The sequence below is a fragment of the Callithrix jacchus genome, chromosome 3, assembly GCF_049354715.1.
Source record: "Callithrix jacchus isolate 240 chromosome 3, calJac240_pri, whole genome shotgun sequence".
Lineage (NCBI taxonomy): Eukaryota > Metazoa > Chordata > Mammalia > Primates > Cebidae > Callithrix > Callithrix jacchus.
In genome coordinates, this window is record NC_133504.1 from 186571106 (window position 1) to 186586973 (window position 15868).

The 15868-nt window shown below is 53.8% G+C and overlaps 1 protein-coding gene across 19 annotated transcripts in view; it reads right to left on the reverse strand.

The window, feature by feature from the left end:
• The window catches only part of PPP2R2C (protein phosphatase 2 regulatory subunit Bgamma), a 249909-nt gene that overhangs the window by 26849 nt on the left and 207192 nt on the right, over window positions 1–15868 (reverse strand). For all 19 annotated transcript variants that reach the window (XM_078367554.1, XM_078367549.1, XM_078367558.1 and 16 more), the window contains one exon: window positions 651–815. In XM_078367554.1, coding sequence (XP_078223680.1) covers window positions 651–815 — 165 coding nt within the window. The remainder of the gene's footprint in view (window positions 1–650; window positions 816–15868) is intronic.

Genomic DNA, 15868 nt, shown 5'->3' on the forward strand with positions numbered 1-15868 from the left:
TGCAACAGTGCTTCCTGGGGCTTACGTGAAGATTTGATGAGATCGAAGGGAAAGCCCTTAGTGGGGCCAGGCTCACCGTGAGTGTTAATGTAATCTGCTGCGCTGGGGACTGCTGTGTCACAGAGCATGGCCTGAACTTGTTCAGCCCCACACCTCCGCGGACACCCCTGTGGGATCCCCAGCAGGCCCTGTGGCGGGTTCTAGGATGAGGAGACGTGTTACAGACCCTGCTCCCAAGGAGCCAGAGGAGAGGGGGCAGCCCCCAGCAAGTTCGCCCAGTGTGGCCTGTTGCAGAAGAGAGGGAAACTTTGGAGGCCCTGGGGCCACAGAGGATGGCCGTGATCCAATGTGGGGGTCCCGGAAGGCTTCCTAGAGGAGGTGACATCTACGTTTGGTGCCTCCTTACCTTCCGGATGCCCTGACCCTCGTCCTAGAGGCCTGAACCCTAGAAGCAGGGCTGTTCCTGGCTGTGCAGGGACTCTGGGGAGCAGTCAGTGCTGAAGAGGCACTGGGCCCACCCACTTTGGCCAGTCCAGGACATGCTCACCCCATGCTGCTGCACCAGGACAGGACATCCCCGCCTGCATGCCTGTCTGCCTGCTGCACAGCCCCCCACCCCCCACTGCCCACCCCCAGGCCTTGGCACTTACGCTTGGAATGCTTGTCACACAGGGCAGCGGCCCGCATGTCGCAGAGCCGTAGGGAGCCCTTGCTGCTGCTGTAGACGAAGAGGTTGCAGTGGTGCGGGTGGAACTCAGATGCTGTGATCACCTCCGTGAGGTCTTCCATGTTGGCCGGCTTGATGTCCACGATGTCTGGGCGGTGCGGTCAAGGAAGGGGCAGTGAAGGTGCCCTCGATGCTCTGCCTTCCCCGAGGCTACCCACACCTCTCCCAGGCAAAGCCATCAACCCTCACGTCTGAACTGCCTCTCTGTTCCTGAGACCCTCAGACACACCCCAGTTGAGTGTCCCCTTAAGCTGCAGATCCACACGGTGAACTGCCTGCCGGCCACCCCTTCTAAGCGCCTGTCACTGTCCCCATGAAGCTGCACCCACCGCTTCCCTCCTGACCTGCCACCCCCACCTGCTCCCCACCCCAGTGAGGGTGCATCAGCTCCAGCCGAACACGGCTCTGACCTGTGGAGCCCGTCTTCTCCGCCCACCTCCCCCTGGTGGCTGCCAAGCAGAAGGAAAGCAGCATGTATTGTGTGCCTACTGCATGCTGGGCAGTGGATGCTCTTGGTGAACCATTTCAAGTCTTCCTGATCCCTCTTTAAATTGTGTCTGGAACCGAGTCTGTGGGCATCTGGGGGCTCCCCTACCTGCCCCCAGCACCACTCCCCTTCTGTCCACAGTATGGAGATTCTCCTTTGGGCAAAGATTCCAGTGAGTTTCTGGGTCAGCCCCACCTCAGCTCTGATCTGTGCCCTCCAGCCCCTTGGAATACCGAAAACGCTGGTGTGCAACTTGGTCACCCCTGCTGGGGTGGGTGGTGTAGAAAGAAGGGGTTTCTATCTGCTGCCAGGACAAGGAGAAACCCTGGAGCTTGAGGGTGGGGCAGACAGTGGAAAGAGCACAGAGAAAAATCTGGTGATGCCATTGCAATCCTGGATCAAGCTGCACCTGAAGCCATTCCCCCAGACTGTTAAATATGGGAGCCAATAAATGTCCATTTTTTGTTTGGAGTCAGGAACTTTGCTGCTTGCAAAGGTGGTACCCTGTCTGTTACACTGGGGCACAGAGAAGGTGAGCAAGTTGTCAGGGTTACCCAGTTGTGAGTGATAAACCTGGATTCAGCCTCGCGACTCCCCGGCCTCAGCACCTTCTCTTTTTCTGTCCCTTGCCTGCTGCCCAGCAGCAGATCAGAAGCCCTTGGAGCATGCAAGGGCTGGCCCACCCGAGCCTCTATTGGGCTTTCCAGCTTCAGAGACTCCAATCACCCTGCCAGAAAGGCCCTCTCCCCTCTTAGAGCCACGGCCTCAGGCTCCAGTCTCCTCCACCCCACATGGGGCTTTGCACAGTCTGTGTCCTCTGACTCTCCAGGCGCATGTGAGCCTTGGAGTAGGAAGGTCTGGGGTTTGAATACCAGCTCTCTAACCTCCTGGCTGTGTGACCCTGAATGAGTTTCCCACTCTCCGTACCTCAGCTTCCTCATCTGTGAAATGAGTCAGCAGTATGACCTCATCATTGTGCTGTGAAGATCATCAGAGCCCTTCACATACTGCCTGACGTGTTGCAAAGCCCAACGAGTGTCAGTTGCCATTATTATTATTTTCTATCTGGAAAATACTGATTGAAACTGAAATTCATCTGCCCTCCCTCTTCCTCCTCCCCAAGCTGCTGCCTCTCTCAATAAGAAAGCAGTATTTTCTGACCTCTCTAAACACAAGTGTTTATAAAATGCCAAGAAACAATGGCTGATCTGTGTGTCAGGAAGCACCTACAGGGGCCTCTGTGCTCGCGCTCAAATCTCGCTTCCCGGAAGCACATCCTTAACCAGAAACTGAGAATCACGTAAAAATAGAAAGAGAGGGAAAAATGAGCTAAGTCATCACCGCCTGGCTGGTTTCCCAGGAAACTACAGTTTTCCGGTATGAAAAGAAGCAGAGATTAAATAATGAAAAATGATACAGAAGGCCAGGCGAGCAGAGAGCCCTCCCCCTGCCATGCTGACTTCACCAGCGTCTGCCCGGCAGCCCAGCCTTCACAGGCCCAATGTGTCCACAGCTTTCCAGGACAGGCTGCCCGCTCACGGTGGCTCTCAAGTCCTGAACTTCCCTAAAATGGGATCCAGAGAAAAAGTGCAGCCACAGATAAAGTGTCATCACATGACTTTGATGGCGCATGGACAATGCTCTTCCCTGAGAGGCAGGGCAGACGAGGACTGCATTCTCTCTGAGACCTCGAGCCACACAGAAGCCGCGGGAGGCTTGGTGGCAACAGAAGAGCCGGGGAACGCAGGTCCCATGTGAATTCTGCTTGTGTCATCAGGACACTCATTCCTGCTGTATTTTCTGGGGTTATAACTCATGGGCACAGTGGGTGGAGGAGCACTCGGTGGGATGAAACCAAACGCTGACGCACGGGGTTCCCTGAACATTCCAGGTTCTCTCCCAGGGGAGACCTCTCTCTCAGCCTTTCAGAACTTAGAGTGGCCGGCGGCTTGCTGCTTCTGCCAATGAACAGACAAAAGTGAGGTATGTCACTTCCAGGCTGAAGTTTTAAGAGCCAGGATGTGGTGTGCTGTGACACTGTTCCCTCTGCAGAGACCTCACCCAAGCCAGCCTGTGATGGGCACATTCCCAGTGTGAGGGGGAAACATGCCTGGGTGTTTGAAGCCTTGGGGACCTTCAGGCTGTTTGCTGCCACTGCATAACCTGGCCCTCCCGACAGTTTCCTTGTCCCCCCAAATGCACTTTCCTTCCCACCTGGGGAGGCTTTAGAACTTTTCAAAGTATGCAGGAGGCCGGGTGCCGTGGCTCATACCTGTAATCTAAGCACTTTGGGAGGCCAAGGCAAGCGAGTAACCTGAGCTCAGGAGTTCAAGACCAGCCTGACCAACATGAAAAAACCCCATCTCTACTAAAAACACACAAAAATTAGGTGGGCGTGGTGGCACGCGTTTGTAATCCCAGCTACTTTGGATTATAGACCACTGCAGGAACATCTGGAGCCCTGCAGGTGGAGCCCTGCAGGCTGAGGCCGGAGAACTGCTTGACCTAGGAGGCAGAGGTTGCAGTGAGCCGAGATCGTGCCACTGCACTCCAGCCTGGGTGACAGAGAGAGAGAGACTCCATCTCAAAAATAAATAAATAAATAAAAGTACACAGGTTCCATTACGTCTGTAGCCCTGTGGCAAACACACCCGAACCACAGCAACCCAGGGCCGGCTGATGGGCACAGACACTCAATCAAGCTCCCCACATGTAGGCTAGGGAGGAGAGTCCTCAAAGGTAAAGGGATCGAGGGCCTGGTGTTAGGGAGACAAAGTCCCCCAAACCTGGGTCCCACCAACAGCCCAGGACCACGGGGGAATCTCTCCTGCTGTTTCTGTCTTTGGATAGAGTGGGTGCTGTGCCACTATCATGTGAGGCACAGCCCCAGGCAGACGAGCAAAATCACTGTCACAGCCAATGCGGCAGGGACCCCACAGCAGGAGCTCCCTGAGGAGGCAAGCAGTCCTGAGCCTCTGAATCCCAGGGCCCAGAGCCGTGCCCAGAACCTCTGGGCAGCATGGCACCCTCTGGGGTGTGGGCACCCAGCTGGGTCTATTGTCACCCAGACCCTGGGACTGCCTTTCCAAGACTTTGGCTCAGGTGGCCATAGGACTGACCTGGGCCTGCAGCCCAGCCCTTTGCAAAAGGAATTAATTACCTAGTGGGGCGGTCCCTGTTGGCGCTCCCTCCATCTATCATAACACAGGGGCCTGAATATGGACTCCTGACAAGGAGGTAGCTGTGGAGAAGCCTCCAGCTCACGAGAATTATGCCCCAAACTCAGCAACTGTGAACACTCCTTTCTGCCTCACACTGTGGCCTCCGTGTGTGGACTTTGAAGCATGTGGCCCAGTGACCACATTCGGTGGCTTTCACTTTGGCAGGACCAGCACCAGGTCAGAAGCCAGGGACCCCAGCTGGGCATCTGGTCTTGGCTGTCACTGGAACTTTGTTTCCATTCTGCAAGCCTTGGTTTTCCCATCTGCAAAATGAGGGTCTGGGTCCTTTCCTTTCCAGGACTAACCCCAGGTGGCCCCACCCCTGTTTCATGAGAGCTGCCTAAATCCCACTTGAAAAACTGCTTCACAAGGTTGTTTCAGGACTGGCCTCCCTTGGGAACCAGCATAATTGGGCTCATTTAAGAGTCGCCCTTCCCCTGGCAAAGCTGCTTGAATTATTCATCTTCTGTTTTCCCATCTAATTCCACTCCAGCTGTCTGCTGGGCTTTGTCTAACTTGCAATCACACTGTAGCAGCTAAGAGGCATTTTCCCTGCAAGAAAAGTTTGTCAGACACAGGTAGGAATCCCAGAGAGGAGTAAGTTACACAGAGAGGACGAAAAGGAGAGAAGGAAAAACTGTTCTTCAAACCCATACGCCTCAACTGAGCATAGGTTACTTTCCTCCACTGTGGTGGGTTGAAGAGTGGCCCCCACAAATATGTTAGGGTAGTATGTGTCCATAATGACCTAACCCCCGGAGACTGTGGGGTGTGTTCTCATTTGGGAAAAGGGTATTTGCAGATGTAATTAAAGATCTTGAGATGAGATTACCCTGGATTACCCAGGTGGGCCCTAAATGCAAGGACACGTGACCTCCTAAGAGACTGGAGAGGAGACAGCAGAGGAGAAGGCCAGGTGGAGACGAGGCGGAGACTGGAGCAATAGGCTGCAGGAACATCTGGAGCCCTGCAGGTGGAGGAGAAGAGGAAGGGTCCTCCCTAGATCCTTCAGAGAGAGCAGGGGCCCGCCAACACCTGGATTTAGAACTTGCGGCATCCATGATGGCGAGAATGTATCTGTTGTTTGAAACCATTAAGTTTATGGCAATTTGTTACAGCAGCCACAGGACACTAATCCACCCAAGGTGCTTCCTGAGAATTAGGAAGTAAGAGCAGACACAATGCCAATGCCCAGGATGCCTGCACAGCCCCCCATACCAACAGCCCCCCACACCAACAGCCCCCACACCGACAGCCCCACACACCGACAGCCCCCCACACCGACAGCCCCCCACACCACCAGCCCCCCATACCACTCTTTCTAGAATTCCTCGTTTTCCCTTCCCCAGCCCTGAAGTGCTGAGCCAGGCCTCAGGAGAGCTTCTTGATCATTCTAAGCCCTTCCCTTGTCCAGCCAGTCTGCGGGTCCCGGGGCTCATCCACTCTGCAGCTCAGCTTAGGCCATCAGCATCTCTGTCCCCATGGGGGTCCATGCCCAAGCTCAGCTAGAGTGAACTTCCTCAGATAGCTGCGGGACTCCCCACCACCCTGCGTGATGGCCTCCCCACCCCACTGAGGAGGTCAGACTTGCCTGGTGTGCAGCCCCTGCCTGCTCTTCCTCCATCTCACCTTAGCCACTTCTCCCTCCCCACCCGCCAGCCATATCCAGCAGTTTGAAGTTGCTGTAACATTCTGAGTCATGGTGTCTCTGCCTGAACACCAAGGGGAGGCCCTCCCCATCTGCTCATCCTCAGGACCACCGTGCTGTGTATGTGCCCACCCCTCCCTCCCTGTAGTGAGCTCCAGTGCAGGTTCCCCCACCAGATCCACCTCTGTGCCCCCACACCCTGTGCCCTACACACGACCTGCTCAGAGCTGGTGCCTGAGATATGTTCGCTGCATGACTATCTGTGGATGAATATTAGATGGGGAGAAAACTCTGAACCTTTCCCTGGGAGCAGTCCTTCCAATTTAGAAATTCACCATCATTTGCCCCTACCCCTACCCCAACACACACTAACAGGGTGCAGAAGGCAGCAGGTGCTCTGCTTAGCTTTCTGTAGGTCCAGAGACAGGCTCCGAGGGTTCCACGGTCAGTGAGTAGCAGAGCTGATACCTGAGCCAGGGTGCATGACTGCGAATCCAGCCTGGGTTCCTCTGCCCACAGCCCCCCACAGCCGGGCCCCATTGCCCCTTAGAGGAAGCTGCAGGCTGTACGCATGGAGGAGGCGCCCAGTCAGCCCAGGGTGTGATGGAAACATTCCCACTGCAGGGACCTCCCATTCATGCCCTTCAGATCGCTGCCTGAATGCTCCTTAACAAAGTAGCCTCCTAAAAATCTCCTCTGTCCCCTAAAATAAACATGTCTTTTACCTTGCTTAATTACAGATTTTTTGCTTTCTCTTTTTGCAAGCATTAATCATTGCTTATTACATGCAATAAAATTAGCTGGGCATGGTGGTGGGTACCTGTAATCTCAGATACTCAAGAGGCTGATGCAAGAGAATTGCTTGAACCTGGGAGGTGGAGGTTGTAGTGACCCGAGATCACGCCACTGCACTCCAGCCTGGATGACAGAGAAAGACCCTGTCTGAAAAAAAAAGGCAGGGCATAGTGGTTCATGTCTGTACTCCTAGCACTTTGGGAGGCTGAGAGGCCGAGGCAGGCAGATCATGTAGGGTCAGGAGTTTGGGACCAGCCTGGCCAACATGGTGAAATCCTGCCTCTACTAAAATACAAAAAAATTAGCTAGGCATGGTGGTGTGCACCTTTAATCCCAGCCACTTGGGAAGCCGAGGTAGGAGAATTGCTTGAACTTGGGAGTCAGAGGCTACAGTGAGCCGAGATCCTGCCATTGCACTCCATCCTGGGTAACTACAGCAAGACTCCATCTCAAAAAAAAAAAATAATAATAAGAGCTGGGCGTGGTGGTCTTGCCTGTAATCCCAGCACTTTGGGAGGCGGAGGCAGGTGGATCATGAGGTCAAGAGTTCCAGATGAGCCAGGATGGAGTACAGTGGTGTGATCTCAGCTCACTGCAACCTCCGCCTCCCAGGTTCAAGCGATTCTCCCGCCTCAGCCTCCTGAGTAGCTGGGATTACAGGTGCCCACCACCATGCCTGGTTAATTTTTGCATTTTTAGTAGAAACGGGGTTTCACCGTGTTGGCCACGGTCACACCAGCCTCATATGAGGCTAGAGGAGGTGGCTGCCCTGGTCTGCATCCCGGCTGCCCTCTCCTGCAAAGTGAGCAAAGGAACCAAGGGCTGCTCACTCCTCTACGGGGCAAATCTCTGCTGACCAGAAACACAGCCAGGCACAGGAAATGAAGAAGCATCACTGGTTTGTTCTGGCAAGGAGCTCACGTGAGAAGCAGGTGTTCAAAGCACTCCACAAACGCCAAAGTAGTGTGCAAATATTCACATCATGACAGGCCCCAGTGGAGACCCCACAATAAGCTAATCTGAAAACCACAGCAAGTCATTGAACTTTGAGACACAGTAATAATCCAGAGAGCTGTGCCCCAGCACAGGCCAGGCAAACGGTCCACCCCTGCAGGAAGGAACTGCCCATGTGCCAACTGCACCCAGAAGGAGAGGGAGGCCCAGGGCGGGCAGTGATTTTCCCAGGGCCACCACACACAGAGCCCTGGGAGGGTAAGGACTGAAATCCTGGCTCCCTGACTTCCAGTCAGCATTCCTCCCACTGTTCTGGAATAAACACATTTCCACACCATCTGCAGCTCTCCCCATGGGGTCAGCACCCTAAGAGCCCTGATGCCAGGCTGGCTGGACTGGCTTGTGTCCTCAGCAAGGGGCATGCCGAGTGCAGAGCAGGGATCCATGAGAGAGAGGGTTGCAGCCTGGGGCTCCACGGTTTTAACAGAGCACAGTGAGGCTCATCCAGCTGTCTCTGCAGGAGCCTGCTCTCAGGATGGAGAAAGCTGTTGCTATGGCAACCAAGCAGCCACCGGAGTCAGGGAGGGAGGCAGCCCGGCCAAGAGACACCAAAGGCCTCCCACTTGGGCTCACAGGGATGCTGGATGCGGAGGTGCCTTAGAAGGCCTCCCGCACATGGAGGGAGTCTTGAAAAACTGACTTTTCAGCAAATCTTCTCCAGAGATGACCTGACTACAAACATGAGCTGTAAGCACTCAGGCTGAGGCACGTCAGACCCTACAGGAGGATTCCTGGCTGCCACAGCAAAATGCCATAGACCGAGTGGCTTGAACAATATGTGTTTCTCACAGCTATGGAGTCCCGAAGTCCAAGAACAAGGTGTCCTCAGGGCTGGCTCCCTCTGAGGCCCCTCTCCTTGGCTTGAAGGTGGCTGCCTTCTGGTGTCCTCACATGCTGGTTCCTGCGTCTTAACATCTCTCTGTCTGTTCTAATCACCTCTTCTTATAAGAACACCAGTCACATTGGATCAGGACCCACCTTACCAGCCTTGTTTTAGTCACCCCTTTAAGACCTTGTCTCCAAATACAGCCATTCTGAGGATCTGGGAGTCAGGGTTTCAACATATGAATGAGGATGGGAGAGACAATTTAGCCTGCAACAGCTTCCTTCCCTTCTCTGCTCAGAACACCTCACCCATGATGCAATTCGTCTCAGTGAGAAGAACCCAGCTTGCTAGAACCAGGGGAAAGATGCTGTCCTGTGTCACCACTCACTACACCAGCCACTGAGCCCTGCTCTCTGTGTCATGAGCTTATCTTTACAGCTCTACCACAGCCCAGTTCATGTGATTCTTAAGTGCTTAATCAACCAAGCTATGAAAAAGGAAGAAAGTGCTGACTTCTGTATCACAAAGCTTGAAAGTTCAGCCCCACTGCCTAACATCTGTGAGACCTCTTGGAAACTCAGCCTTGCCATGCTCTGCTTTTTCATCTGTAGAATGAGTTGATAACTTCTGCTCTGCAGGACTGTCATGAGGATTTCACCAGATGACATATGTCAAAAGACCCAGCACATGGCTACCGTTAAGTTAAAGTTAGTTAAATTAGAATTCAGAATCAGAGTCTTTCTCTCCCTCTGGAAAAAAAAGCATACAACTAAGCAGGATGCAAAAGGTGCAGTGCTTGTCACCCCCCCGGGAAGACTAGGAGGGTCTGTGGCGAATGGCATGCCTTGGTTTGCAAGAACTAGGAGGGGGAGTCCAAGGTTGGACAGAGCTGGGATGTGCGCCCAGGCAGCTGTACTCCCACGGTGCTGAGAAGGAGCAGACCAGACCCTGCCCTGACTGCAGGGGCTCCCAGTCTGGCAGGGAAGCATATTTACCTCCATGATCAATCGATGGCCCAAGAGACACACGTGCTCATGTCAGAGATTTATACTGAGGCCCTGAGATGGTGTAGAGTCAGGGAAGGGCCCTCTGAGGCCCATGGTGAGTAGGAGTTATCTAGGCAGAGTCAGGGATTAGGAAAGTGTTTGGTGTGTGTGTGTGTGTCAGAGGCAGAGAAGAGGCTGAAGAAGGAGTGCAAGGCTCAGAGGTGTGAGAGGCCAGGTGGCTGAGCATGAGGGAGAGGGAGGCAGAGAGGGCAAGAGCCAGGCTGGAGGGGATGCGGGACCAGCAGGCCTCGGAGGGAGCATGGGCTCTGTCTAAAAGGAGAGGAGTTCTAAGAGGGCAGCTGGGGATGTAGAGGCTCCAAGGTGATGGAGTGTGAGCTTTGAGGGTGGGGGGTCCTGACATGAGGCTGGGGTGGCAGGACCCATCCTGAAGAGGGAAGCAGGCCAAAGGTCTGGGGCTCAGGTCTTGGGTCAAGAGGATTTTAACAGGGAACAAGTTCTATAAATGCCAAGGAGGTCTGTTAGGAAGGGACAGGAGGCCTGCCAGGGTCTCATATCTCTACCGTCCCCCCTGAAGGGCACACATGAGGAATGCCACACAGCTACTGACAGCATGTTCATCACAAAACAACCTCCAATCTCTCCTGCAATTGGGCCTGTCTCTCCACAGGACCTAAAGGAAGAACCAAGAAATACGGCTGCCCCAACAGAGCTGGACAGGCCATCAGAAGGACACTGGGCTCAGAGGGGCCTTGGGAAAGGGAGCCCACCTCTCAGAGCCCATCTCCACTTCTGCAGAGTTGGGAGAGTGACACCCCCACCTGGCAAGTGGTCATGAGAGTGAAATGCAACCAGCGGCATCGTGCATTTGTTCACCCCTGCGCCAGGCAGGCTGCAACCGGGGCTATTATCATCATGACTGAGAGGCAGTGTAGCATGACAGTTAAGTGCGTGGGTTCTGCATCCAGGCAGCTGAAGTCTGAATCCCAGCCCCGGCACTCCCTTTCACTGTTTGACTTTGGGTAGGTAACTGAAACTTACTGTGGCTTTGTTTCCTCATCTGTAAAGGGGGGATATTAATAATGCCTACCACATAGTGTTATTTGGAGGATTCAATCAGTTAACATGGGTAGCACGCTCAGAACACAGTGTAACACAGCAAGTAGTGACAGTGGGGTGGGAGGTAGAGATGCTGAAATCGACGCAGCCACGGCGCACAACGGGGTCAGCACCATGGACAGCGCCGTCGCACGCAGGAAGCCCTCAGCCATGGTGGAGGGTGACTGACCAACTGCCTGGTCTTATGAAGGCCCCACAGCGGTGGTGTGCCGGTAACTTGAACAATATCGTCTCTTCTGGGGAGGGGAGACATTGATTTTGTGGTGTTTGGAGATATCTGTAGAAATACTACCACCCATGGTCAAATTCAAGCTCCCAAAGCAATGTCCGTGAACATGGTTTTGGGAAGAGACATGCACACCTGGCTGTGACAAGTTGTGTGTGACCTTGTATCATGCCAGCAAGCAGGCAAGACACAAGGTCACACATAGCCATACGAAGGGAGACCTGGCAAGGATAATCAGGTCTGAATGAAAGCCAGCTTCAGGATACCAGTCCAGCCAAGAGAAGGGGAAATGGGTGTCCAGGAAGAAGAATCAAGCAAGCTGCCAGGGAGCCATGTGGCAGGCCCATGACAGACGCCTCAGTGCCAATGCCTTTTAATCAAGGACCTTCCAAGGGGGCTGTGGTCCTCCCCACCTTTTCCTAACACCCATCTCACTTTATTGTGCTGGCTCCATTCTTGGAGCATCTACTCTGGACCAGGCATTATTCCAGGTAAATCAAACAAGGTTACTGCTCTCATGAAGCTGCCAGTCTAGGAGGGAGAGGTGGGAAATGAACAGGGGATGAGGTAGGGGCCAAGGCTCAAGGGAAGGGGCTTGAGGGAGTCAGGGAGGGGAGGGACTATTTGAGACAGATGGTCAAGGAGGGCCTCTCTGAGAAGGTGTCCACTGAGTGGATGAGGGTGGAGAAACTTCACAGGTGTAGGGAACCGCCAGTGTAAAATGGCTGTGCTACAGGAGATGGCTGGAAATATGGTGAAGAGTGGGGGGCCAGGACGGCTGAGCTGGGGAGGAAGGGGAGAGAGGAGGAAGTGAGCCAGGGAAAAGCCAGGGCCAGCTCCTGCAGGGCCTTGGAAGCCAGAGAAAGGAGTGGAGTTACTCCAAGTTGAGAGAAGTTGCTGAAGGGCTCTGAGCAGGGAGTGACATGATCTGGTATTTTTTAAAAAAAAAACAAAAAAACTCATGTTGTAGGAGAACAGACTGAGGAGACCTGTGGGGAAACACAGCTGATGAAGTGATGATGCTGCAGTTGAGTGATTTGCCAGGCACTGCCCTAAAGGCTTCCTAGATGTCATCATAGCACCCAGTCCTCAAGCAGCCCCATGGTGTCAAGCAGGGGCTTCTCCTCACTTTACAGGTGAGGAGCTGAGGCACAGGGGGTCCACGTGAGCTGACTGAGGCCACAGAGTCACTAGGTCTTGGGGCCAAGGTCTAAGCCCTGGCAGTCTGGCTCCTAGACCTAAGAAGGGAGGCCAGTCAGGTCACCATAATGATCAGGGTGAGACATGACAGTGGCCTGGGAGGAAGAGGCAGGTGGGCTCTGGGTACATTCGGACCATGGGATCACAGGACTCACTGAGGCTTGAACAAGAAGAAGGCCATCTTCTTGCTCACCTACAAAGCTCACCCGGGCAGCATCAGGATCCACATTCACTCAAAAGGTGCCTTTGGGCCTGGCGTGGTGGCTCATACCTGTAACCACAGCATTTTGGGAGGCTGAGGCAAGTGGATAGTCTGAGGTCAGAAGTTTGAGACCAGCCTGACCAACAAGGTGAAACCCTTTCTCTACTAAAAATACAAAAATTAGCGAGCGTGGTGGCAGGTGCCTGGAGTCCCAGCTGCTCAGGAGGCTAAGACAGGAGAATTGCTTGACCCTAGGAGGTAGAGGTCGCAGTGAGCCAAGATTGCACCACTGCAGCCTGGGAGACAGAGCAAGACTCCGTCTCAAAAAAAAAAAAGGTGCCTTTGTGCCAATTATGAAAAGAAAGCTCTTCCGTGCAGAACTGAAAAACAAGTCCCTTCTTCCCAAGTGCTTGGCTTGGATTTCTGCCTCCACTCACCCACTTCCTTTAGGCAGCAGACAACCCATACAACTGTACCTGCAGGCCCTGGCAGAGACCCTGTCTGCTTCCCTAGCTCCGAGTACGATGCCCAACACAGAGTAGACTCTTGGCCAATGCTGCCAAATGAACCAGTGAATGCACGGAACCGCAGGCAGGTAGCGGCAGAGCTGGAGTCAGAACCCAGGGCTCCAGACTCCCGGCGCTGCTTCCAGCCATCAGCTCTGCTTATCAGATACGCTGTGAACAGAGCATCTCTGAGCAGGGCAGCCCATTTCCTTTTCTATAATTAGCATCAATGGGCATGATGAAGAGGCAGCCTATAAGGTGCCCGACAGTGGGTCACGGGCTGGTGAGAGTTGTGTGTCTACACCACATCAGGCCCTATACTCATTGGCCATTCCGCCTTTACACGCTCCCATGGGATGGATGAGAAAAAGAAGAGCAGAAAGACTGAGTGACTGATCAGGGTCAATGGCGAGGGCAGGGGTGGAGCCCAGGCTCAGGGTCCATTAGCCCAGCACGGAGCCTGCATGCAGAGGGGCCATGTCTGCTTCCTCCTTTGTTCCCTGCACAGAGGACAAGGTGAGTGAGTCCTCAGGCAGGCATGGGCTGATGAACGTTCTGAGCCTCTTGCAGAGAATCGCTGTCCCTCCAACCCCCAGCCCACCTGGCTGAGAGGACTTGCTCTGTAAATGGGAATTAGAAATGTGGTCCAGATTGAGGCTTGGTGTGATGCCAGCTTCCACCATGAGAAATCACTAAGGGAGAGAAAAATCAATTGAACCATCTTTAAAATTCTCTGGGTGCTAAAAATAAAGCAGAGGTCCATCCGCTGAGACCTCCTGTGCAATTTGTTACCTTGAAGATACATCAAACTCAAGAAAAATCACCCAGTGCTGCATTTACAGTCTCAAAATATTGGTATTAAAGGACGTGAGAGGTTGATCAAACAGGTGTTGAAACTGGACTGTGGAGAAAGGAGTTTTAACCATCAGAGACGCAGGGATTTCATGAGAACCGACCTTAGATATTTGAAGGGCTATTGTTTAAGAGACAAAATAAACCACCCTCTTGCTGGGCTCCCATTAGGCACCAGGCTCTTTATGTGAAAGATTTCTTTATTCCTTGCAAATATCCTTATAAAAGGGAATTTTCCCATTTTACATTCAGGGAAGCTGATGGCCAGGAGGCTGAGCAATGGGTGTGAGCCCAGGCCCACCAGAGCCCAGAGCCCGGGCTCCTTCTCCTGCACTTTAGAGTCTGGGGTCTCTGATTCCCCAGGATCCCAGATCAAAAAGGAGCTGTCTGCATCCTAAGACCACATGGAAATGATGAACTTCAGGACCACTCCACCTACAACCATTCATAAGTACCTCCTATCACCAGGTCCTGTATGGTGCAGGAAGGCCTCACCCTGGACTCCCAATCTCAGGGCTTCCACCACAAAATGGGGGAGGCTGTCACAGTACCAGGGGCAGCCGAGGAGCTGCAGGCTTAGAGGGGCTCTGACCAGCCTGGGAGGGGTGTGACAAGGACAGGTCAGAGGCTCCCGGGCAATGGGTTAGGATGGCAGTGCTCTGCCCCACCCTGCCCCATGCCAGGGACCCAGCGGCTGAAGGAGTCGGCAAGTGTGACTGGAGAGGTGGCAGGGGCTGTCGCCAAGGGCACAGGGCACTGTGGAGGGGTCCGGGCTTTCTCCAGAAGCCAGAGGGGGATCCCTGAGAGCTTTAAGGGGGGCTGAAATGGTCAGACCAGAGGTTCCGATGAGCCGATCTCACAACTGTACAGCAGGCTGCCGGGCAGGGCAGGGCAGGGCAGGGCAGGGCAGGGCAGGGCAGGGCAGGGCAGGATTCCGGCAAGTGTCTGGGGGAGAGTAGAGAGGGCTGGGCAGCTCTTTCATTCTGAGGGTGAGGGAGAGGGAGGAGGCTGGGAGGGCTCCTCCTGCTTGAGCCTTGGTGACTGCACTGAGACATGTCACAGAGCCTCAGTATCACTAGGCTCCCTTCCTCCATCTGAGAGTCAATGACAGAATTAGCAGAGATGTCCTCTGAGTCACCCTTCTCATTGTTGAAAGGTTAAAGCAATGCCCTCTTTTCCTCCTTTACTAAGAAAAAGTTTTCCTTTCTCTTGATATGGTTACTAAAAATCAATTTTGCCGAGACAGATAAGTTAGCGATTGGACTTAGGAGACGCAATGCAGTGGAAAACCTCCAGTGGACACAGAGAACTGAACAGCGTCATTAAGCCAAGCGGGGACCCCCAGAGAGTAAGGGTCAAAAGGATGCGACCCACACAAGTCCAGACCACGCCTTCCCCTGGCTCTGGGCAGGCACTGGCCTCCCAATCCTGGGTTTTCCTTGTCAGGGCTAATCAGAACTGTCACCCTCTGACAGCCAGAATCCGCCCCACTGAGACTTGCTCAAAAGGTGTCTCAAAAATTCAGAGCAATTCCCAGCTCCGCATGGAGTCTCAGCTGCCTTTCTGGCCTCCTCCCACGTCAGAAATGAAACGCCTCTTCTCATTACTCAGCTGCGATCAGCCCCATCACAGCACCTGCAGTCCATAGTCCTGACACCTTCCCTGCCAAGTGAGGCTCATCTCCATGGTGTGAGCCCTGGGTCTGTGTCTTGTCACTGCTCTGGCCAAGCAGCAGCAGGCCATGGAAAGAGCCAGGTGCACTGAGGTTCCCAAGTGAATCGATCTAATCAGGGGAGATTTCCACGGTCACTGCATGCCCCTGGAGACTCCACTCAACTCCTGCCAAAAGCCTCAGTTCCCCAGTCGGGGCTGCCTCAAGCCCAGCTTGGAATTTTCAGCATGCTACACACACACACACTCCTCCATTGCTAAGACCAGGGTGCTGTATTTTCAATTAATAATTGTTTTCACAGAATGGGAAGCTACACAGAGATCTGACACTGAGTTACATGGCATCCAGGGGAGTTCTCAGGATCCACAG